General features: G+C 41.5%; 2 protein-coding genes across 4 annotated transcripts in view; one reads left to right on the forward strand and one right to left on the reverse strand.

Moving 5' to 3' along the window:
* Window positions 1–4,255, reverse strand: part of fig4a (FIG4 phosphoinositide 5-phosphatase a) — a 47,527-nt gene extending 43,272 nt beyond the window's left edge. For 2 of the 3 annotated variants that reach the window (XM_080514493.1, XM_080514491.1), the window contains exons 1-4: window positions 4,092–4,226; window positions 3,887–3,996; window positions 1,695–1,793; window positions 686–809 (exon numbers count right to left, since the gene is read on the reverse strand). In XM_080514493.1, the coding sequence (XP_080370619.1) occupies window positions 686–809; window positions 1,695–1,793; window positions 3,887–3,949 (286 nt within the window). In that variant the 5' untranslated portion in view covers window positions 3,950–3,996; window positions 4,092–4,226. Of the gene's footprint in view, window positions 1–685; window positions 810–1,694; window positions 1,794–3,886; window positions 3,997–4,091 lie in introns of all 3 variants that reach the window. The other variant, XM_080514492.1, reaches the window with a different exon arrangement.
* Window positions 4,256–5,549: 1,294 nt separating this feature from the next.
* Window positions 5,550–16,354, forward strand: ak9 (adenylate kinase 9; the record flags this gene model as incomplete). The annotated part of the gene is made up of 35 exons (XM_080514050.1): window positions 5,550–5,642; window positions 5,891–5,954; window positions 6,037–6,089; window positions 6,179–6,275; window positions 6,388–6,500; window positions 6,656–6,808; window positions 6,965–7,087; window positions 7,371–7,445; window positions 7,601–7,702; window positions 8,153–8,289; window positions 8,394–8,704; window positions 8,870–8,979; window positions 9,314–9,461; window positions 9,603–9,699; window positions 9,795–9,856; window positions 9,942–10,001; window positions 10,305–10,499; window positions 10,630–10,757; window positions 10,900–11,103; window positions 11,190–11,459; window positions 11,577–11,695; window positions 12,020–12,239; window positions 12,347–12,415; window positions 12,502–12,723; window positions 12,813–13,031; window positions 13,138–13,354; window positions 13,430–13,631; window positions 13,729–13,875; window positions 13,977–14,173; window positions 14,256–14,452; window positions 14,562–14,731; window positions 15,478–15,576; window positions 15,662–15,764; window positions 15,854–15,968; window positions 16,146–16,354. The coding sequence occupies 35 exons, from the start codon at window positions 5,550–5,552 to the stop codon at window positions 16,352–16,354; spliced, it is 5,100 nt and encodes a 1,699-aa protein (XP_080370176.1).
* Between the last annotated feature and the right edge of the window lie 49 nt (window positions 16,355–16,403).

Genomic DNA, 16,403 nt, shown 5'->3' on the forward strand with positions numbered 1-16,403 from the left:
TAATCACATTTCTTACCCTGTTTCTTCAGCATTCATAAAGGCGTCGCAATTGACTCACGTGACATAATTAGTGTCGAAGGATGCACAATGGAACCCCATTTAACTAATTGTCTGGGCCCCGGTTGTCGTGTGCGTTGAATACGTTCAATGGATAAACGGATACGTAACCACAAATAGTCTCCAGAAACTAGCCACAATCCATACAAAGACTCTATGCTACCAAAGTAAAAAGAAATCTCCACGGAAGTGTAACATATAATTACAATACATGGTGATTGGCACCGTTTCAAACAGTTGCGGTTAATTCCAGCCACGGTACACAACGTTGTCATAGTTTCTTCCACTAGACTTTCAAGACACCAAAGAAACACAATAAACAATTTGAAAGGCAGCGTCTCAATAATATCCCACTGATTGCCATTATGTCAAACCTGAGGCCTGCACAGTAAGACTCCGACAATGCAGCACTGCTCCCGGTGGTTAATAGGCTATACTTTAGTGGACTGTATTATTCTCCCCATGTTTTTCTATTATTTTGGTACATTTCCATTCTCTGCATATAAAAGGGAAAACCAGGTCAACATTTGCAGCTTTCAAAAGGTAATTTTGAAGAGTTGAGGTGCAACGTTGTGCACAGCAGAGGTTGTTGCTAAGCCAGCGAGGAAGAGATGAGGTCCAAACTCACCAACGATGCCGCAGGCCGTCACAGCCCGGGACAAGCCAGAGGAACCCTTTTGGCCAATCTTGGTGCGGTTCCCGAGATCCAGGCGGCCCAGCAACTCGTGCACCTCTTGCTTGTTGTACACATGCTATTGGGAAAACAAAACACGTTGACAGAAATATGCACATAAAGTCTGAGAAGTTAAGACGTGGCCTGTAAATGACAGAATTTTGCCTAATCGGTGTAATTGCAGTTACTAGTACTCGTACAAACATAAAAAATTGTGACACAACATCTGTGATACTTTGAGGAGCACATTTATCAACCTGTATACCATTTTAATACATCAAATTGCAGGACAGTAGTACTAAATAGTGCATGAAATGTGTCAACGAGGTTGTATAACCTCTTACAGAAATCGATCTCTATAGAATATATAATTTAGACACATTGATATGGAAAAAATGTGACATTTTGCATACATTTTGGACATTATTACACATTTCACAGATGTTATTATAAATACATGGCACAGAAGGGTGTTCAAGTTTGACTTTTGTAAAATTAATAAAGTAGAATTGACTATCCTGAAAGACTCAAAGGTTGAATAAACCCTATATTATATTATATTATATTATATTATATAACCTAATACTACAACAAAGCGTCACCCAAGTCTCCAAACACCGTTTATGAAATATTCAACACAAACGAAACAATAAAAGAGAGTTTTGATTTCAAAGTAATATTGGCAGGATTGGGGTGATTGATATTTAGTCATAGATGCTTCCAAATAAAATTAGTCATGATGGTATTCCTGCAGCAAGGTGACGGCTCAAGACGCAGTCCATAGATGCTGGTAATGAGAAGTGGCGAGGAAAAGGGCCTGCGCTCAGCACTCCTCATCCGAGGTGTCTTCAGTGATACACAGAGGACGAGCTGATTGATTGTACAATTTCCCTCGGGCACGCTCTGTATTGCATAAGCATGTGCAAGAGGACTGTACAGAGTGTGGTTGGAACTCTCCACTTACCTTGTCGTCAATTATGACCAGGTCCTTCGGTTCTGTGCGGTCGATCTTTAAGACTCTGTGTTTTGTCTGTGCCTGGTTGCTCCCCACCAAAAAATACCTCTGATGAATAAAAAAGAAAAAAAGAAAGAAACTTAAATCTGTACATGATGGGAATAGTCTGAGTCTCTATTAAACGAGCCTAAGCGCACACTGCCAATTTGTACAAGAGACCAGTTACGTTGCCGCTCCATATTTAGGAGATAAGATGATTTCTCCTGGATGAAATGCAGCTTCAGCCACGCATATAGAGCAAGTGTTCAGAGAACGCAGAGTAATTGAAGTCGAGCGAAGACGTGCAGTTCTCAAATTTCAATATCAGGAGAATCTGGCTCTCAAAAGTGCAGGGCCATTATTACAGCCTCGCTCACTCGAGGCCTACTTCTATCAAGGTGCAACTTTTTTTCTCTCCTTCACACACAATGAGCAACTTAAAACTGGAAAACAAATGACTTACGATAGGTTTTCAATGTAGATATCGATGAAATAGTGTATATAATGCATAGTACATATGTTTACAGCACATACTTGATTAAAAAAAGGCATGAATTGTATCGTTGTTCATGATGTTTTGTGTCTGATTTTGTGCGTCGAATACTGTTAAGATTACTTTTTCTCAGAGTAGGTTGAAAAAGGAGTTAAAAAAAAAATGTTCACAAAAGAGTGTTGATTTGGAACATTGTGTGTCAGGACATTCTGCAACCATCAGAACCATTTTGTTCTGTTCCACACTTCCCAGTATTCGCTGCAGCCCAGGCAGTGTGCGGATCCAATATTTAATTGAATAAGCACAGAAATGTAAGAAAAACACTCAGTTTTAACAATTGCTTTCAAATATTTGTAAGTGTGAAGGCAGCCGTCAACAACCTTGTTCATATCTGCACTGAAACACTGACATGACCTCGGAGTTTCCTCTCATAATATTTTCTCTACTAAATAAATGCGACAACTTGCAGCTCTGTCGCAGGTGTATACATTAGAACAAAACGTGTACAAGCCAAACCAGACGAATTATACGGACACTCTGACAGGCCACTATTGTGACGGTCTTCTTAAGTTTCGACAGTTGTGACAGAAACCTTTCACTGACTTCACAGAAGTCACGTCCAGGTGGCTCCATGTATACCTTATCACAAACGTTTGCTGCCATCTGGTGTTTAGTTGCAAGAATTCAATTGCCATTCATAGTACTCCCTGATCCTCCTCACAATGATGTGAAGCAGAAATCAATTCATTGTTAACACTGTAAACTCAACACTGATGTCTAACATCCATGCAGGTGAACAGTTTATCACCAGTGTCTAGTTTCTAGCAGATGTGACGCCTCGAACAATGTAAACCCATCAGCATTGCACCACTTCATAGAAGCATCAAAACAAATGGTTTTGAAAATCATGATAAACAGGTACACTGCAGTAAGTAGTTGGCGAGTGGATCATTTTTGACACCATTCACATCATCGTTTCCATTTGAAGTGTGTATAATTCCGAGCACATTTGATAACAGCAAAAATGGTGGAAGCATAAGACAAATCACCTAAAAGAATAAATACTGATGATATAGGTATTGTTTCACAACCTCAAGTATATCATAATTACACTTATGTTCCATGAATACAAATGGGAAAGTCAGTATTTCCCATGGTGTCATTTCAACTGGGAGATATCCAGACATTTACATCTGTCAGTGGACAAACTGAAATATTGCAAGCTTTCTTTTTCTTTACTGAAAATGTTTAACTTACATGTCATGAAATTCCAAATGTAGCGTTTGAAAATATGAAAAGAAATATACGTATACAATTCTCAATTCTGATGTTGATTTGTTTTGTTTGACTGAAGGCCATGATGACCGCAGCTAAAACCTGAGAAAGAAAGGCTTGAAACCGTTTTGTCTAAATGTAATGAATGTTGAAAGAACTAAAACTAAAACCGCTGTCTCGATGGTGCACCTGTCGTGCAAGAAAATCATTGTTTAACAATTTAATCTCATACATTTTCAAAACTATGAGACTATGAGATCATATGACTAGTATTTATCCAAATTAAAGCGTGAGGCTTTATTTAAGTGAAAGTTCAGACCACTTTGGCCTGCATTGTGGTTTATATGGTGTGTGTCTGTCATAAATGAGACACATTCATGATTAGAAAACTTACAGCTCTGGTTTCGTAGAGGACCATCCTCTGGATGCCACTGATGACAGCTGCAGACTGAGGCATCTTCAAACCTCTTGTTTCCCCACTCTCCAAAAGCAGGAAGAAAAGAACTGCGAAGTAGACGTGATCGGCAGTTTGTAAACATTGATTAAAAAAAAGAAATGCCTGGAAGATGCCAGCATTGTCGCTAGCTCTTATTACTCACAATTAAATTACGTAACGATCGGCATCAACAACAAACCACCTCAAGTGACGTGCATCTCCTTTGGCAGGCAGCCGAACACTTTGAAACACGTAGAACTGCTCATCTAGTGGATAATTTCCATGCTTGTACTCAGTGTTTTGGGTTAGCATCCACTAGCATTTAGCGTGAGTCATGTGACTGTCATGAGCCGGTACGGTGGCCCGCAGGCTAAAAAGGCGCAAGATATGTAATGAACTCCTCTTTCAGCTCACATCACAACGTAACTGGTGACGACCTGAAATAAAACTCTCCTTGATGAAACAAACTTGAATAGTAATTTCAGAGCGAACAAACGTAATTAAATATGCACTTCTCCGCTTTGTTTCCCCTCTTGTCGTTTGGGAGTTGCTATGGTTACTATGGGTGACAGGGTTGCTGTGGAAACGTCCGGCCTGGGATCACCGAGTCACACGACAACCTGGAAGACACTGCAGGGTTTTTAAAACCTTCACAGATCAAGAGACCACACACTTGCTGATCAACAAAGACAGATCGCACAAGATCTTCCTCTTCGGACCTTATAGTGTGTTGTGTGACTACGGAGCTCACCACATACGAACCTATTTACTACTCTTCTTCAGCAGAGTAAGTGTTTTCGTCCTTGTTCTTGACTTGTTCCAAGTCTGTTTAGCTCCATGAGGGTGTATCTTTATTAACGAGTTTAATAATAATGATCCCACGTCTGACAAGACTGCAGAAACATGAATTTATTGAACGTACATCAATTCTGGGTGAGGAGGAAATAATATTCCAGCACAAAATGCATTCACAATGGGGAAACAGCCTCAAAACAAACTGATGGAACATATAAAGTTGAAGTCTTTAACTTTCTATCTTTCATCAGTTTCTTTATTATTCTTCACTGCCCTTTAATTATATATATTAATTATATATAAAGTCAACTCACAGCTTTTTACAGGGAAAAAACATTCAAATGTGGCAATTAAGAAGCTCAATCTTTAGCAATTAAGATTCTTAATTGGTAAAATGATTCGTAAGTTTCTTCCACAGATGAGGAGTGTAGAAACTAAGAGCTGCTTCACCTTGTTTGCTTTGACTCTGAAACACTTAGTAAATCCCTTCCAGGGGATCTCAGGGGTTTGCATGTTTCATATTCTTCTAGTAAATCCAAGATGTATTTAAGCCGGAAACCAATCAAAGCTTTAAAGAGAAGAAGTACAATTTAAAAGTGGATCCTTTGACACACATGCAGCCAGTGCAGAAAGTACAGCGGGGTCCTCATGTAGCTACTGCACCCTCTTATGTAAATTGATCAAAAGAATAAAGGAATGTTACTAAATAACAGCAAGTAAACCTATGTAAATAAGATAATGAGAAATGTGTTTTTTTCATCACAAAAGCAGCTGATCAGTTCTAAGCGACAGTTTTTCATTCTTGTCTGTGTCCACAGTGCTTAAAATGGACGATTTAGTGGACAACCTAATAGAAGATGAAGTTGAAAAAGCAAGTCTCCTTGCAAAGCCCACTTGTTTCATCATTGTGGGAAAACCGGTAAATACTATTGACACCACCGAACATCTTTTTGTTGTCAGTATATGTTATATCCAGAAACCAAGGCAGTCAGCTAGTAATGGTAACATGCATGAGACATGAAGCTATTATGTTGTAGGAAAGCTTTTCAGTATGATGCTGATTTAAGAACCCATTGAAACCCAACAAAGACACAAACACAAAGTAAAACATGTTTTGGAGAAAAAGAAAGTCTGTGAACTAGTTCATCCTTGTTTTTATTCCAACAGGGTGTTGGTAAATCTACACTGGCCCAAACATTGGCTGAGTCCTGGAAGTGTATCCTGATTGATGGTAGAAACGTTTTGTATTTGGGGTTTTTGCACAACCGTGTTAATCCAAAACAATCCAAACACTCTTCTTCACTGTATTTCAGATACCCATTTGCTAAACACACACATAACCAACCAAACAAAAGAGGGCAATGAGGTGAGAAGCTTTTGATCATGTCAAAGATTAATCAATGTTCCTATGGTTTTCCATCGCAATTCCAAAATTGTATCGTCTGCCAATTCTAGCTCTTGCGCATGTTGTCTGATGGGAGGAGTGTTCCAGATGATCTGGTGTTGGAGCTAATTCACGCCAAGCTCAACTCACCAGATGTTGAGCACTATGGTGAGTTCAACCATCAGTCTGTGTGTGTCGGCTCATGTTCTCATTCGCCACATGTAGTTGTGATGTGTGATTTAGTCAACATCCTAATGAAGAATTAACATTGTCATGACAGGCTACGTGTTGAGCTGCCTGCCATTCATGTCAGAAGGTTGTCAGAAGATTCATGAGCAGATTGAACAGATCAAAAACCACAAGCTCGCCCCTGACGTCATCATTAATATTAAGGTTTCTACTTTTTGTGTTTGTTTGTTTGGTGTCAGCTTTATGTTGTTTGAAACGTTACATTCACATCTATTCAGTATTTTTGCTTTCTTGACACGGCTGAGGTATTTCAGCCTCTCGGCCTTCACTCTAAACATGATGTTCTCATCTTGCATCAGTGTGCTGATGAGGACCTGGTCCAGAGGCTGTCGGGCCTGAGGCAGCATCCAGAGACGGGGCAGTTATACAACAGGGATCAGTGGACGTATGACAACGTGTACAACAAGAAGGAGGAAGACGAGGATCAGAATTCAGAGGTCGACGAGGAGCAGGTATGGCATGAGGGGAGACAAGTGTTGTCTCTGACGAATCTTCAAACCCAGAAGAAATTCATTCGTAATTCAACATGAACCCCTGAGCATTAGACAAGAAAGTTACAAAGGGAACTTTTTTCTCTCATATGATTCACATGCTTGTTCTGCTTGAAGGCTGAGGCAAACGAGCTTCCGAGGGATATCATTGACCAGATGGTGTGGATTCCGGAACACTCTGCCACAAACGCATGTGTTCATATAAATACATTCAAAGACAACATGCTAAGACCTCTGCAGGTGAGTCAAACAGTAGTGGCCCTGACAGACATACGAAGTACAAGGCTCACCAAACTAAATACCAGCTGTTAGTAAAGCGTACACACTGCAAATTCTCATATTGCTATTTGTTTTGTGAATCAGCTCATTATACATTTCACACAGTCTGAATGGTGTCTTAAAAGTCTTCTTTTCAATATAACAGACGCTATCAATAAACACAACCTCACCAGCCTCTAGCAAAGGGTAATTAACTTGCTGAATGACACAACAAAAAGTTAAATGAAGATGTGACGAATTTCAGAAATACATGGCAGACCACAACCCCCTCTACCTACTGGAGCTGAATGGAAACAATGCTCCAGAAGATCTCGTCGTGGTAATCACCATTTCACACGCTGCTGAAGCGATCACGTGCACAAATAATTTGTTTGTGAATCTGCTTGAGTAAACAAAGTTGTTTTTTGAATATTTCTGTTTGGTATAACTGCTTTTATATACTCTCAACTGACTGGTTGAATGTTTTATTTTCAGTCTGTCATGTCTCATCTGGGATCTATGGCGATAAAACGTGTGTCGGTTCCAATCCCCCTCTCCCAAGCCGATGATGAAGAATCGCTAGAGGATGTGGACACGGTCTGGCAATTTTTATATCCGGCTCAGTAACATGTTAGAGAATTAGTTCTGTTACGTGGCCTGGAGGTTATTGAAACAGGTTTGCAACTGGATGTTTTCATCCGTGAGCTGCCAAGAAATTTAGAAAGTGAAAGCTGTGACTTGTCTCTGTCCTACTGCCCACCACAGTAAGCCATTGAGCAAGGCACCTAAAACTCTCCAATACCCTCTGAACAATACACAATGACACATCTCACTGTGCTGTTGTGTAGTTTTGTCAAATTCAGAACTACATCTTTCCTATTGCAATCAAACCGCCAAAATTTCTAAGCAAACTTCATTCGAACCTTAAAACACAGTTTTGTGGGTTTTTATTAATGGATTTTTGTTTGAAACCAACCCCTGGACCCTTTTCTAATTCAATTATTACTGTTCAATCATTTTAATTTATAATTCTAATCCCTTCACCAGGAGGATCTACTTCGATTTATGTCCTCCAGGACGGTGGTGCCTGGATTTAGGTGGAGAAGGAGCCGCTGGGGCCAAACTTGTCCGGTTGCTCTCAAGGAGGGCAAGGTCATGAATGGCAAACCTGAATTTAGCGTAGGGTGAGGGTTCATACTGTCGTCTCATTCAACAAAATCAAGCTATCCAACTGCCTTTAAATGTGACTCGGTCTCATTCTGTGGCGCTCATCTCTATCGCCCCGCAGGTTTCAGGACAAACTTTACATCCTGTCGTCTCAGAAGGCCTACCAGAAGTTCTTCATGAACCCCAGACGATATTTACTTCCTCCAATGCCGAGGGTGCCGTGCAAAGTTTCCATTGTTGGACCATCTCAGTCAGGGAAGAGCACCGTTTGTAAGCTCCTCGCTCAGCTCTGCGGTGCAGTAGTTCTTGACATGGAGCAACTGATGCAGCCGGTTCTGCAACAGAGGCTTGACAAAGTCAAACGTGAGACGACTGCGGATGCAATTGACAATGTCAAACTGAAGTTAGAGCTCGACGGTGCTCCAAATACAGGCAAGTAGAACTTCCATGGTGTTTAATCATTTTCAGTAATGACGTTCGGACTCACTTGTGGTATTGTGTATCATCGAAGCAGACAAAAGCTTGGTGAAAGGAATTCTTAAAACACTGTTGTAATCTAATCAGAAATTGCAAATTGTGCTTCTTGTCTGTTGTCAGTGACGGACGACCACCCAGAAGTGCAAGCCATAGTGCTGAGTGCTGTGGAAGAAGCAAAACAAGTGAACTCCTCCTCTTTTGACCTTCATGCCGAGGAACTGCAGAAGCAGGTACATAAGGTTTGTCCAGGATCTAAAACATGGCATCTACAGACCGGTTTGTTTGAGAGTGAAACTGGAAATCAGCCTGCTTGCACTCACATTTATACACAGTATCTCTGTAATTCAGGCTCTTCATTTCTGGAAGATTATGCTTTGATGTAGAAAATGTTCAATTATAAACATGTATGCTATTGTTAGTTCATTGCAGTTATATTGTACAACTTGCCAACACATCACCAAAGAAATGGACAGATATTTTTTTTCAGTGATCCGGCTTTAAAAATTATTGAAATATGAAGTTTTGTTTTAGCCAATTGAATTGACAATGGGGTTGATGCGACAGATTGAAGCGCTGGATTCGGATGTTGAAGACAGTACAGGATGGGTACTTGACAACTTCCCCAAGAATCTCTCACAGATGGAAGCTTTACAGCAAGTTGGAATAAAGCCGAGCGTTGTTTTTTGTCTCAGAGACAGTGACGGACATAACGGTAAGGAAAACTCTTGCGTTCCAATCGATGCCACATTTACATTTGAGGTTTAAACTTTGGCTCCAAACATTACTGCACATTGTCTGTTATGTACATCGTTTGTCATGTACGTTGCGCTAATTGTTTCTCTTTGTTAAGCAGTTTTGAGAAGGAACTATGCGACAAATAAGAAAAACATAGACGTGGCTGTTGAGAAGAGGTTACAGGAAGAACAGGCTCATGATGAGAAACAATTCGTGTAAGTCCTCATGCAATGTTGTCAGATTTTGCGATTTGGTGTATAGAACTGTTTTCTTTTTGACAGTTTTTGTGGTTTATTTATTTCCACTGTAGGCCCCTAAATAAGCAGCCGGAGGCACGATCAAATCTGGAGACTGTTGTCGAGGACACCGACGGTATTCCCTTTGGTTAAAGCAATCTACTTTTTTTTTTAATAATATATAATTGTTATCAATACTCTAATTGTATTCTTATTCGCAGAAGATCCGGAGAATTCGGATGCCACCATTACAATGCATCCCGACAAAATTAGAAAAGAAGGTGAGACTTGTAATAAAGTCACAACATTATGATAAGGGCATGCTGTGTGAGGATCTGAAAGTTGAAATCATTTTCTTCATTAAGGTTCATATTTGGTACAATGGATGAATGAGATACCATCACACTTTGTGAAAATTGCATACACACTGATGATTAAAATAACCTTTCTTTTATATTTATTTATTTATTTATGTGGGATAGTGTTAAAATTTACTCACGCTTAACAAGATAGACGACATTAAAGTGGCACTAAAACAGCGCGCAACTTTTGTTCTTTTTTTCCGCTTCTTCCTCTGGCGACAGACGTTGCACTGCAGTATCATTGGCAGCTGGGATATCCAGAAGGGCCTGAGATGGATGAGTACAAGCTTCAGATGCACCAGTTTGTAACAGAGTGGGCAGAAATGGAGGACGCCCTCCATGTGCCCTACTGTGTCCTGGAGATTGGCAGCAAAAGCCCCGATGATCTGGTGCAAGAGATACTTCAGGAGCTGCAGAGTAAAAAGCACCTTTTTATACTGTTTTCTTATCTGGCACTGCTGGAATAAAGAAACTTCCCAACACTGTAGATATTGCAATCGTGGATGAAAACACAAGTAATACTTTGTTTTGTATGCGTGATTTTCAGAAACCTTTAGGTATTTGCCCTCGGAGGTGTCTGCAGCTGATCTGGAGGAGGAAGATATGGAGGCTTTAGCAGAGCTTGAGGAAGAAGAAGAACTCAGCAATGACAGTTATGCAGCGGAGGATGATGAAGTCAGTGTGCCCAGGAGTTTTAACTTATTCTAAGTTTGTACATATTTAACATGCATATAGCAAAGGAAACAAAAGTGTAGACTTTACTGCTCTGTTGCCACATATTCAGATTTTAAAATCTCCTTTTCCTTATTGAATGCAGGAGGACACAGCAGTGAAAAGATTGTTAGGCGACACCAATCACTTCTGCCCAGTGGTCTTAAAAAGCCACAACACCCTGTGGCCCTGTACAGACGAAATTGCGGCCAAGTATCGTGAGAGGACCTACTATTTCTCCAGCCAAGATGCCAGAGACTCCTTCCTTGAAAACCCCACACAGTTTGTGGCACAGATTGGGCCTCTGAAGGTAAAAGCTGACAATAGAAGAGAAACTACCGGTAGTAGTTGAGTAAGTGCAGAAAAAGATAAAATTCCATTTGTCTTCTGTCCAAGCCTCCTGCCCTCCGGATCTTTTTGCTTGGTGCCAGAGGGTCGGGCAAGACAACCCATGGCGAGCAGCTCGCTCGCCAGCTTGGACTCTTCCACATTCAGTTCAGGGAACAACTCCAAATGCTCATTATAGCCAAGACGAAGAAGCGCGTTCCTCATACGGATGAGCTGCTGTCGTTAGAGGATAGCTCCGATGACCTGGAGGAACTAATCAATGAAGCGAGAGGGGAGGGTGAGAAGGAGACAGAGGAAGCTTCTCCCAATGACACAGAGGTACCGTTCAAAAAAATTCAATTGTGCATGATTTTTTATGTCATTGTGATTTGCTTATTTATTTATTCAAACTTTTTGATGGTGAATAGTTCTCTCTTTCAATCATGCCTCTGTCAGGAGGAAGTATTGACTGATGAAGAGTTGTCTATCAAAGCCTATCTGTCTGGTGAAGAAGTACTGGATCCAGAGGTGCTGGATGTCGTGATCGCACCATTTTGGGAGCAGGAACCATACAGGTGGTTACACACAGAAACACAAATATATCCTATCTTAATTTTACTGTCATTAAAAGCTAACACTAATGTGTTTTATTCTACTCTTTCAAGTTATTTCCTAAGGTAAAGCTAGCTCACAGATAGCCAAGCTTCGTTCTCGACAACAAAAATCATTCTTCCCTATCTTCCGAAACTCAGTAATTAAGGCAATTAGTGTTCTAGTTTAATTCAAAAACATCAAGAAGAGGTGTCGTCTTCCAAACTGTGTCCAAATCACAACATAGGTTGACGCTTTCTTTGCAGCTTTTACACCTTGAGCAACTTTAATTCATTTATTACCCTCAGATCCACCGGTTTCATTTTGGAGGGCTTCCCTCAAGATGCTGCTCAGGTGCAGTACATGTTGCAGCGACAGTTTTTCCCCGACGCTGCAGTAGTCATGGAAGTGGATGTCAGTGACGTTCAGCAGCGTCTGTTGCCAACGTACCTAGAAAAATGGCGCGAGCGCCGCAGCCTCCGCGAAGCCAAGATTGATCTCCTCCGTCATCTGCGTAAGAAAAAACGGGTGAGAAAGTGATGATTTGCTTTATATTTTCCGTACGTTGACATGAGAGTGGCTGTAGAATACTATTTATCATGTATCCCTCACACTCAGTGATCTTTTTCACCCAGGAGGAGGATATTTCCAAAAGAAGAGCTGAACTTGTAGCAGAACGAGCTCTGAAGGAGGAGAAAGACAAAGTATAGTATAAATTGGTCTTGAACTCAGGACACTTATTCCCTCTGCATCAGTGATTAACACTTTCCATCTGTTCCATAACCAACAGATCAGTGATGAAGAGGATGAGGAGTCTGATGGAGCAGAAGAAGAGGAACCTGCAGACAGCACCGAAGATGAGATCCAGGCTATACTGGAGGAGGAGTTTCCTCTCGAAGAGGACGATGAAGACCTGGATAATGGAGATACCGAGGATACTGCTACCGAGAGGCTGGAGATGGAAATAGAAGAGCGATTTGAGACGGATACCCACAACCAAGTTGCTGTAATGGTACATAGACAAAAATTAAAATGGAGTTAGGAAAGTCTTTGGAGTATAAACTCGATAGAATATATGTTGCTTTGTGTTGTTGTCTTCAGGAACTCCTGACCAAACAAAATGTACCCGTACTGACAATCGAAGGGTCTTGCAAGCTCCAGATCTCTCAGCAGCGTCTGCTCAAGAAAATCCAGCAGCTGCTGACCAATAGGGAGTCACTCTTCCAAAGATGCCAGCCCATCTCATCCAACCTCGCACACAAGCTCTTGTTCTCATCCTATAAGTTCCACAGTGCCTTCGGCTGCTATGACCCCATCAAGGTAAGTCTATTTTGTGAAAGGCCAAACAGTCAAACAATCATAAAATGGCCATGCTTCCCCTCGGGGTATGCCATACCTCTCTGTGTTTGCACATTCCCACACACAGCAATATCAAGAAAGAGACTTGATCCAGCCACAGCTATGGCCTCTTAGTGCCTCGTATCCTTTGGTCTTCCATCACTTCATCTACTTCTTTGCATCGAAGGAGAACCGTAAGACATTCATGCTGAACCCTTTAAAATACCTACGGCAACAGAAGCCCACCACGTCATTTCCCATTAAATTATCTGTCATTGGACCTCGCAAATCTGGAAAAACCACCGGTAAGACAAACTTTATCTTTGTTTTAGCGGCCAGAGCAACCATTTATTTAGCTTGATTGTCTGTTTTACCTCCAGTCGCACAGACGCTCGCTCAGAAATATGGAGTGGCTCGCTTGTCCATCGGTAGAGCTATGCGCATGGTGCTCACCACTCAGGGCAATACCAACCTGGCTGCACAGCTGAAAACATACCTCACAAAGGGCCTTGTTGTGCCCGATGAACTCGCTGTTCACTGTCTGGAGGTGGCGCTCATGAGTTCTGTTTGCAGCTCTCGAGGGTAAGATGAAAGTTTCCTTTCTCACACACGAGATATCGAAGAACTCTCATCATATTTTGGTTTGTATAAAAGGACAACATTCACTTTGGCATCATAGGTATGTGCTGGACGGCTTTCCAATGACCCTGAAGCAGGCTGAGCTGATGGAGTCTTTCAGCATCATCCCTATGCTCGTAGTGGAGCTGGAGCTGGACACAGTGGAGACAGCAAGAAGAGGCCACGCAGACAAGATGAAGCCAGACAAGTAAGGAAGCAAACAGCAAGACCACCTGTCTTTGCAAAAAACGCTTATCTAATGACAGAATGTGTCTCCTCTCAATGAAGGCCGCACCCGATGCTTGACAGCCCTGAGATCTTTCACCTCTGCGATTCTATTTACAAGAACGAAGTGGTGCAAGTGAGGCAGTACTTTCAGCAACAGCACCAGAACTACGTCCTCCTGGACGGCTTAAAGAGCAAATGGTGGCTCTGGGACCGCATTGTGAAGGACGTCAGTATCAGCGTGAAATACATCTACTCTTACGTGGAAAGGACACAAAGTGGTGAGTCCACAAATGATCTAAACTGCTTGCACTGCACCTTTTATTAATGTCTAAAATGTCCTCGTGTACACCGATTGAACAGGGCAAGCAGCCTGCATCAACAGGCTGTGTGTCACATCCAAAGATTTTGAGTGTCGGCTTGGAGAGTTTGGTCAGTACTGCCCCGTCTGCCTGGCGCTGACTCAGCAACTGCTGGACGGCTCAGAAACTGCAGCTTTGACACATGCCGCTGTGTACAAGGGATGCTATTATAAGATGTGTGACAAAAACCATTTGGAGGTCAGTAACCTGTGTGGAACTTACAAAATACATCAACACTGTGAGGAAAGACACACAGCAGTCAAAATATTGTGATATAACCTTTCTTTTGTTGCTCTCTGAACGCCAGAGGTTCTTGTCTTCTCCTGACCAATATGTGGCGCCCGGCTGCCCTCACTCCCTCCCAGAAGCCCCCCTGCTGCCCAGCAGGCTGACTGAGATCCAGGTGAAGGACAAGTTCCCACAGCAAGCTGAGCTGAAAGGTTTCTGTCCCGTTACCTATCTCGATGGAAAACAGAGGTACATCTTCACTTGAAAACATGTTCCCAGCAGCAGAAGTATTTTTATGTTACAGCTCCACAGAGGAAATTGTCTCTGACAGATATTTAGTGTCTGTACAGGAGTGTTTGTCTTATCTGACAATTTACTGATACAAAGGCAATTCCCCTAAATAAAACATTGCCAGAGACAAAGATGGGAGAGCAGGAGAGTGCGAACCTCTGTTTATTACAAGGATATATTCTTGTAATATGTTCTATTATTCTGTAGTCATGTGCCTGGAAGCAGTTGAAAATGAGGAAAGAGCAAATTGAAAGTGGTACTTCACCATCCACAGCCTCATTCAGGAAATATATTTGGCTTACTATTGAGTAGAATTTTCATTTAAAAGGCCGATAAGCAATACTTGCACTTTAACCACATTGTCTACACAAATATCTGGACTTAATCTTGAAAGAGTATCGGGTAGACTTATTCCTCGTAGATGTGTTTACACAGCACAATTTGAGAAACTGATTTAGGTTTTTATTCCTCAGTGGAAATCTGTTATGTGGTGCTTGGACTTTTGAAATAATTACAAAAGCCTGCAGAGCTATTATGACTTAAAAGATCATCAAAAACAATCACAAACTTTCTGTTGTATCAAGCACAACTGTTTTTTTCTCAGAACTTGGTGAATTTTATCAAAACAAAATATGCCAATTGGTTATTATCTGAAACTCAATCATTCACGAATGTACTATTTAAAAAAAATTATTTGTCCTCAGCTATGAGGCTTTGGTTCGAGGGAAGTTGGAATACGCTGTTGCTTACAGAGAACGGATCTATGTTTGTGAGACAAAGCAGAAACAGGACAAGTTTTTGAGGTGCAGGCCCTTCGCTTTTTCACTCATAACCGTTTTAATCTGTCCACTCCGACTTGAAATTAGCTTTTTCTTTTTTACTATGAAGGACTCCTGAAGTCTACTGGGACCAGAAGCTGCCCAATAAGATTCCCCCTCTGGACGAGCCTGTACCCATCACAGCTCTCCCTATACAGGGATACTTGGAACAGGTACAACAGTATTTTTTGGTGAACTTTTACACACGTCTGAAGTGTTTTTTTCTGTGATCAAACATATGTTGATTTATACCCGTTTGCAGAGTGTGGCAGTACCGCTGATCAAGGCCATGACAGCAGCTGGGTGTCTCAGACCAAAGTATCCATTTCTCAGCGTGCAAAGATCAGCTTTCCTCTATGTTGCTCTCTATTTGAAAGGTACATTTAAATAATACATGGTTCAAGTAGAATGGGAATGGTTTAAAAACAGCTCCGTTTAGTTCTTGCATTCAAATTGGATTCATAAATACTGTATCTTCAAAATGTTAGTCGGTTTACTGTTTTGGAAATTATGTATATGACCTGATAAGTTCTTCTCACTTTTTTTTTTTTAAGCTTTCAACCAAAAAAGCACGGACTACGCTCGCCAGAGGTACAAAAAGAAGGTGGCCTCATTCGAAGAGGACTGTGCACTCATTCCCTACCTGAGTTCAGTGATGAGAGAGAGATACAGACCTTCCAGTGAACTCCCCATCGACTTCCAGTTCAAACTGAACAAGTTCCTGGCCCTGGGAGAACTGGCGGGAGCCAGCGGCATGTTGTAGCCCTGCCGTGGCATCAGTGATCACAACGCTGTAGAGAGATCAACTCCAT

This window comes from Blennius ocellaris (assembly GCF_963422515.1).
Source record: "Blennius ocellaris genome assembly, chromosome: 18".
Taxonomy (NCBI): domain Eukaryota; kingdom Metazoa; phylum Chordata; class Actinopteri; order Blenniiformes; family Blenniidae; genus Blennius; species Blennius ocellaris.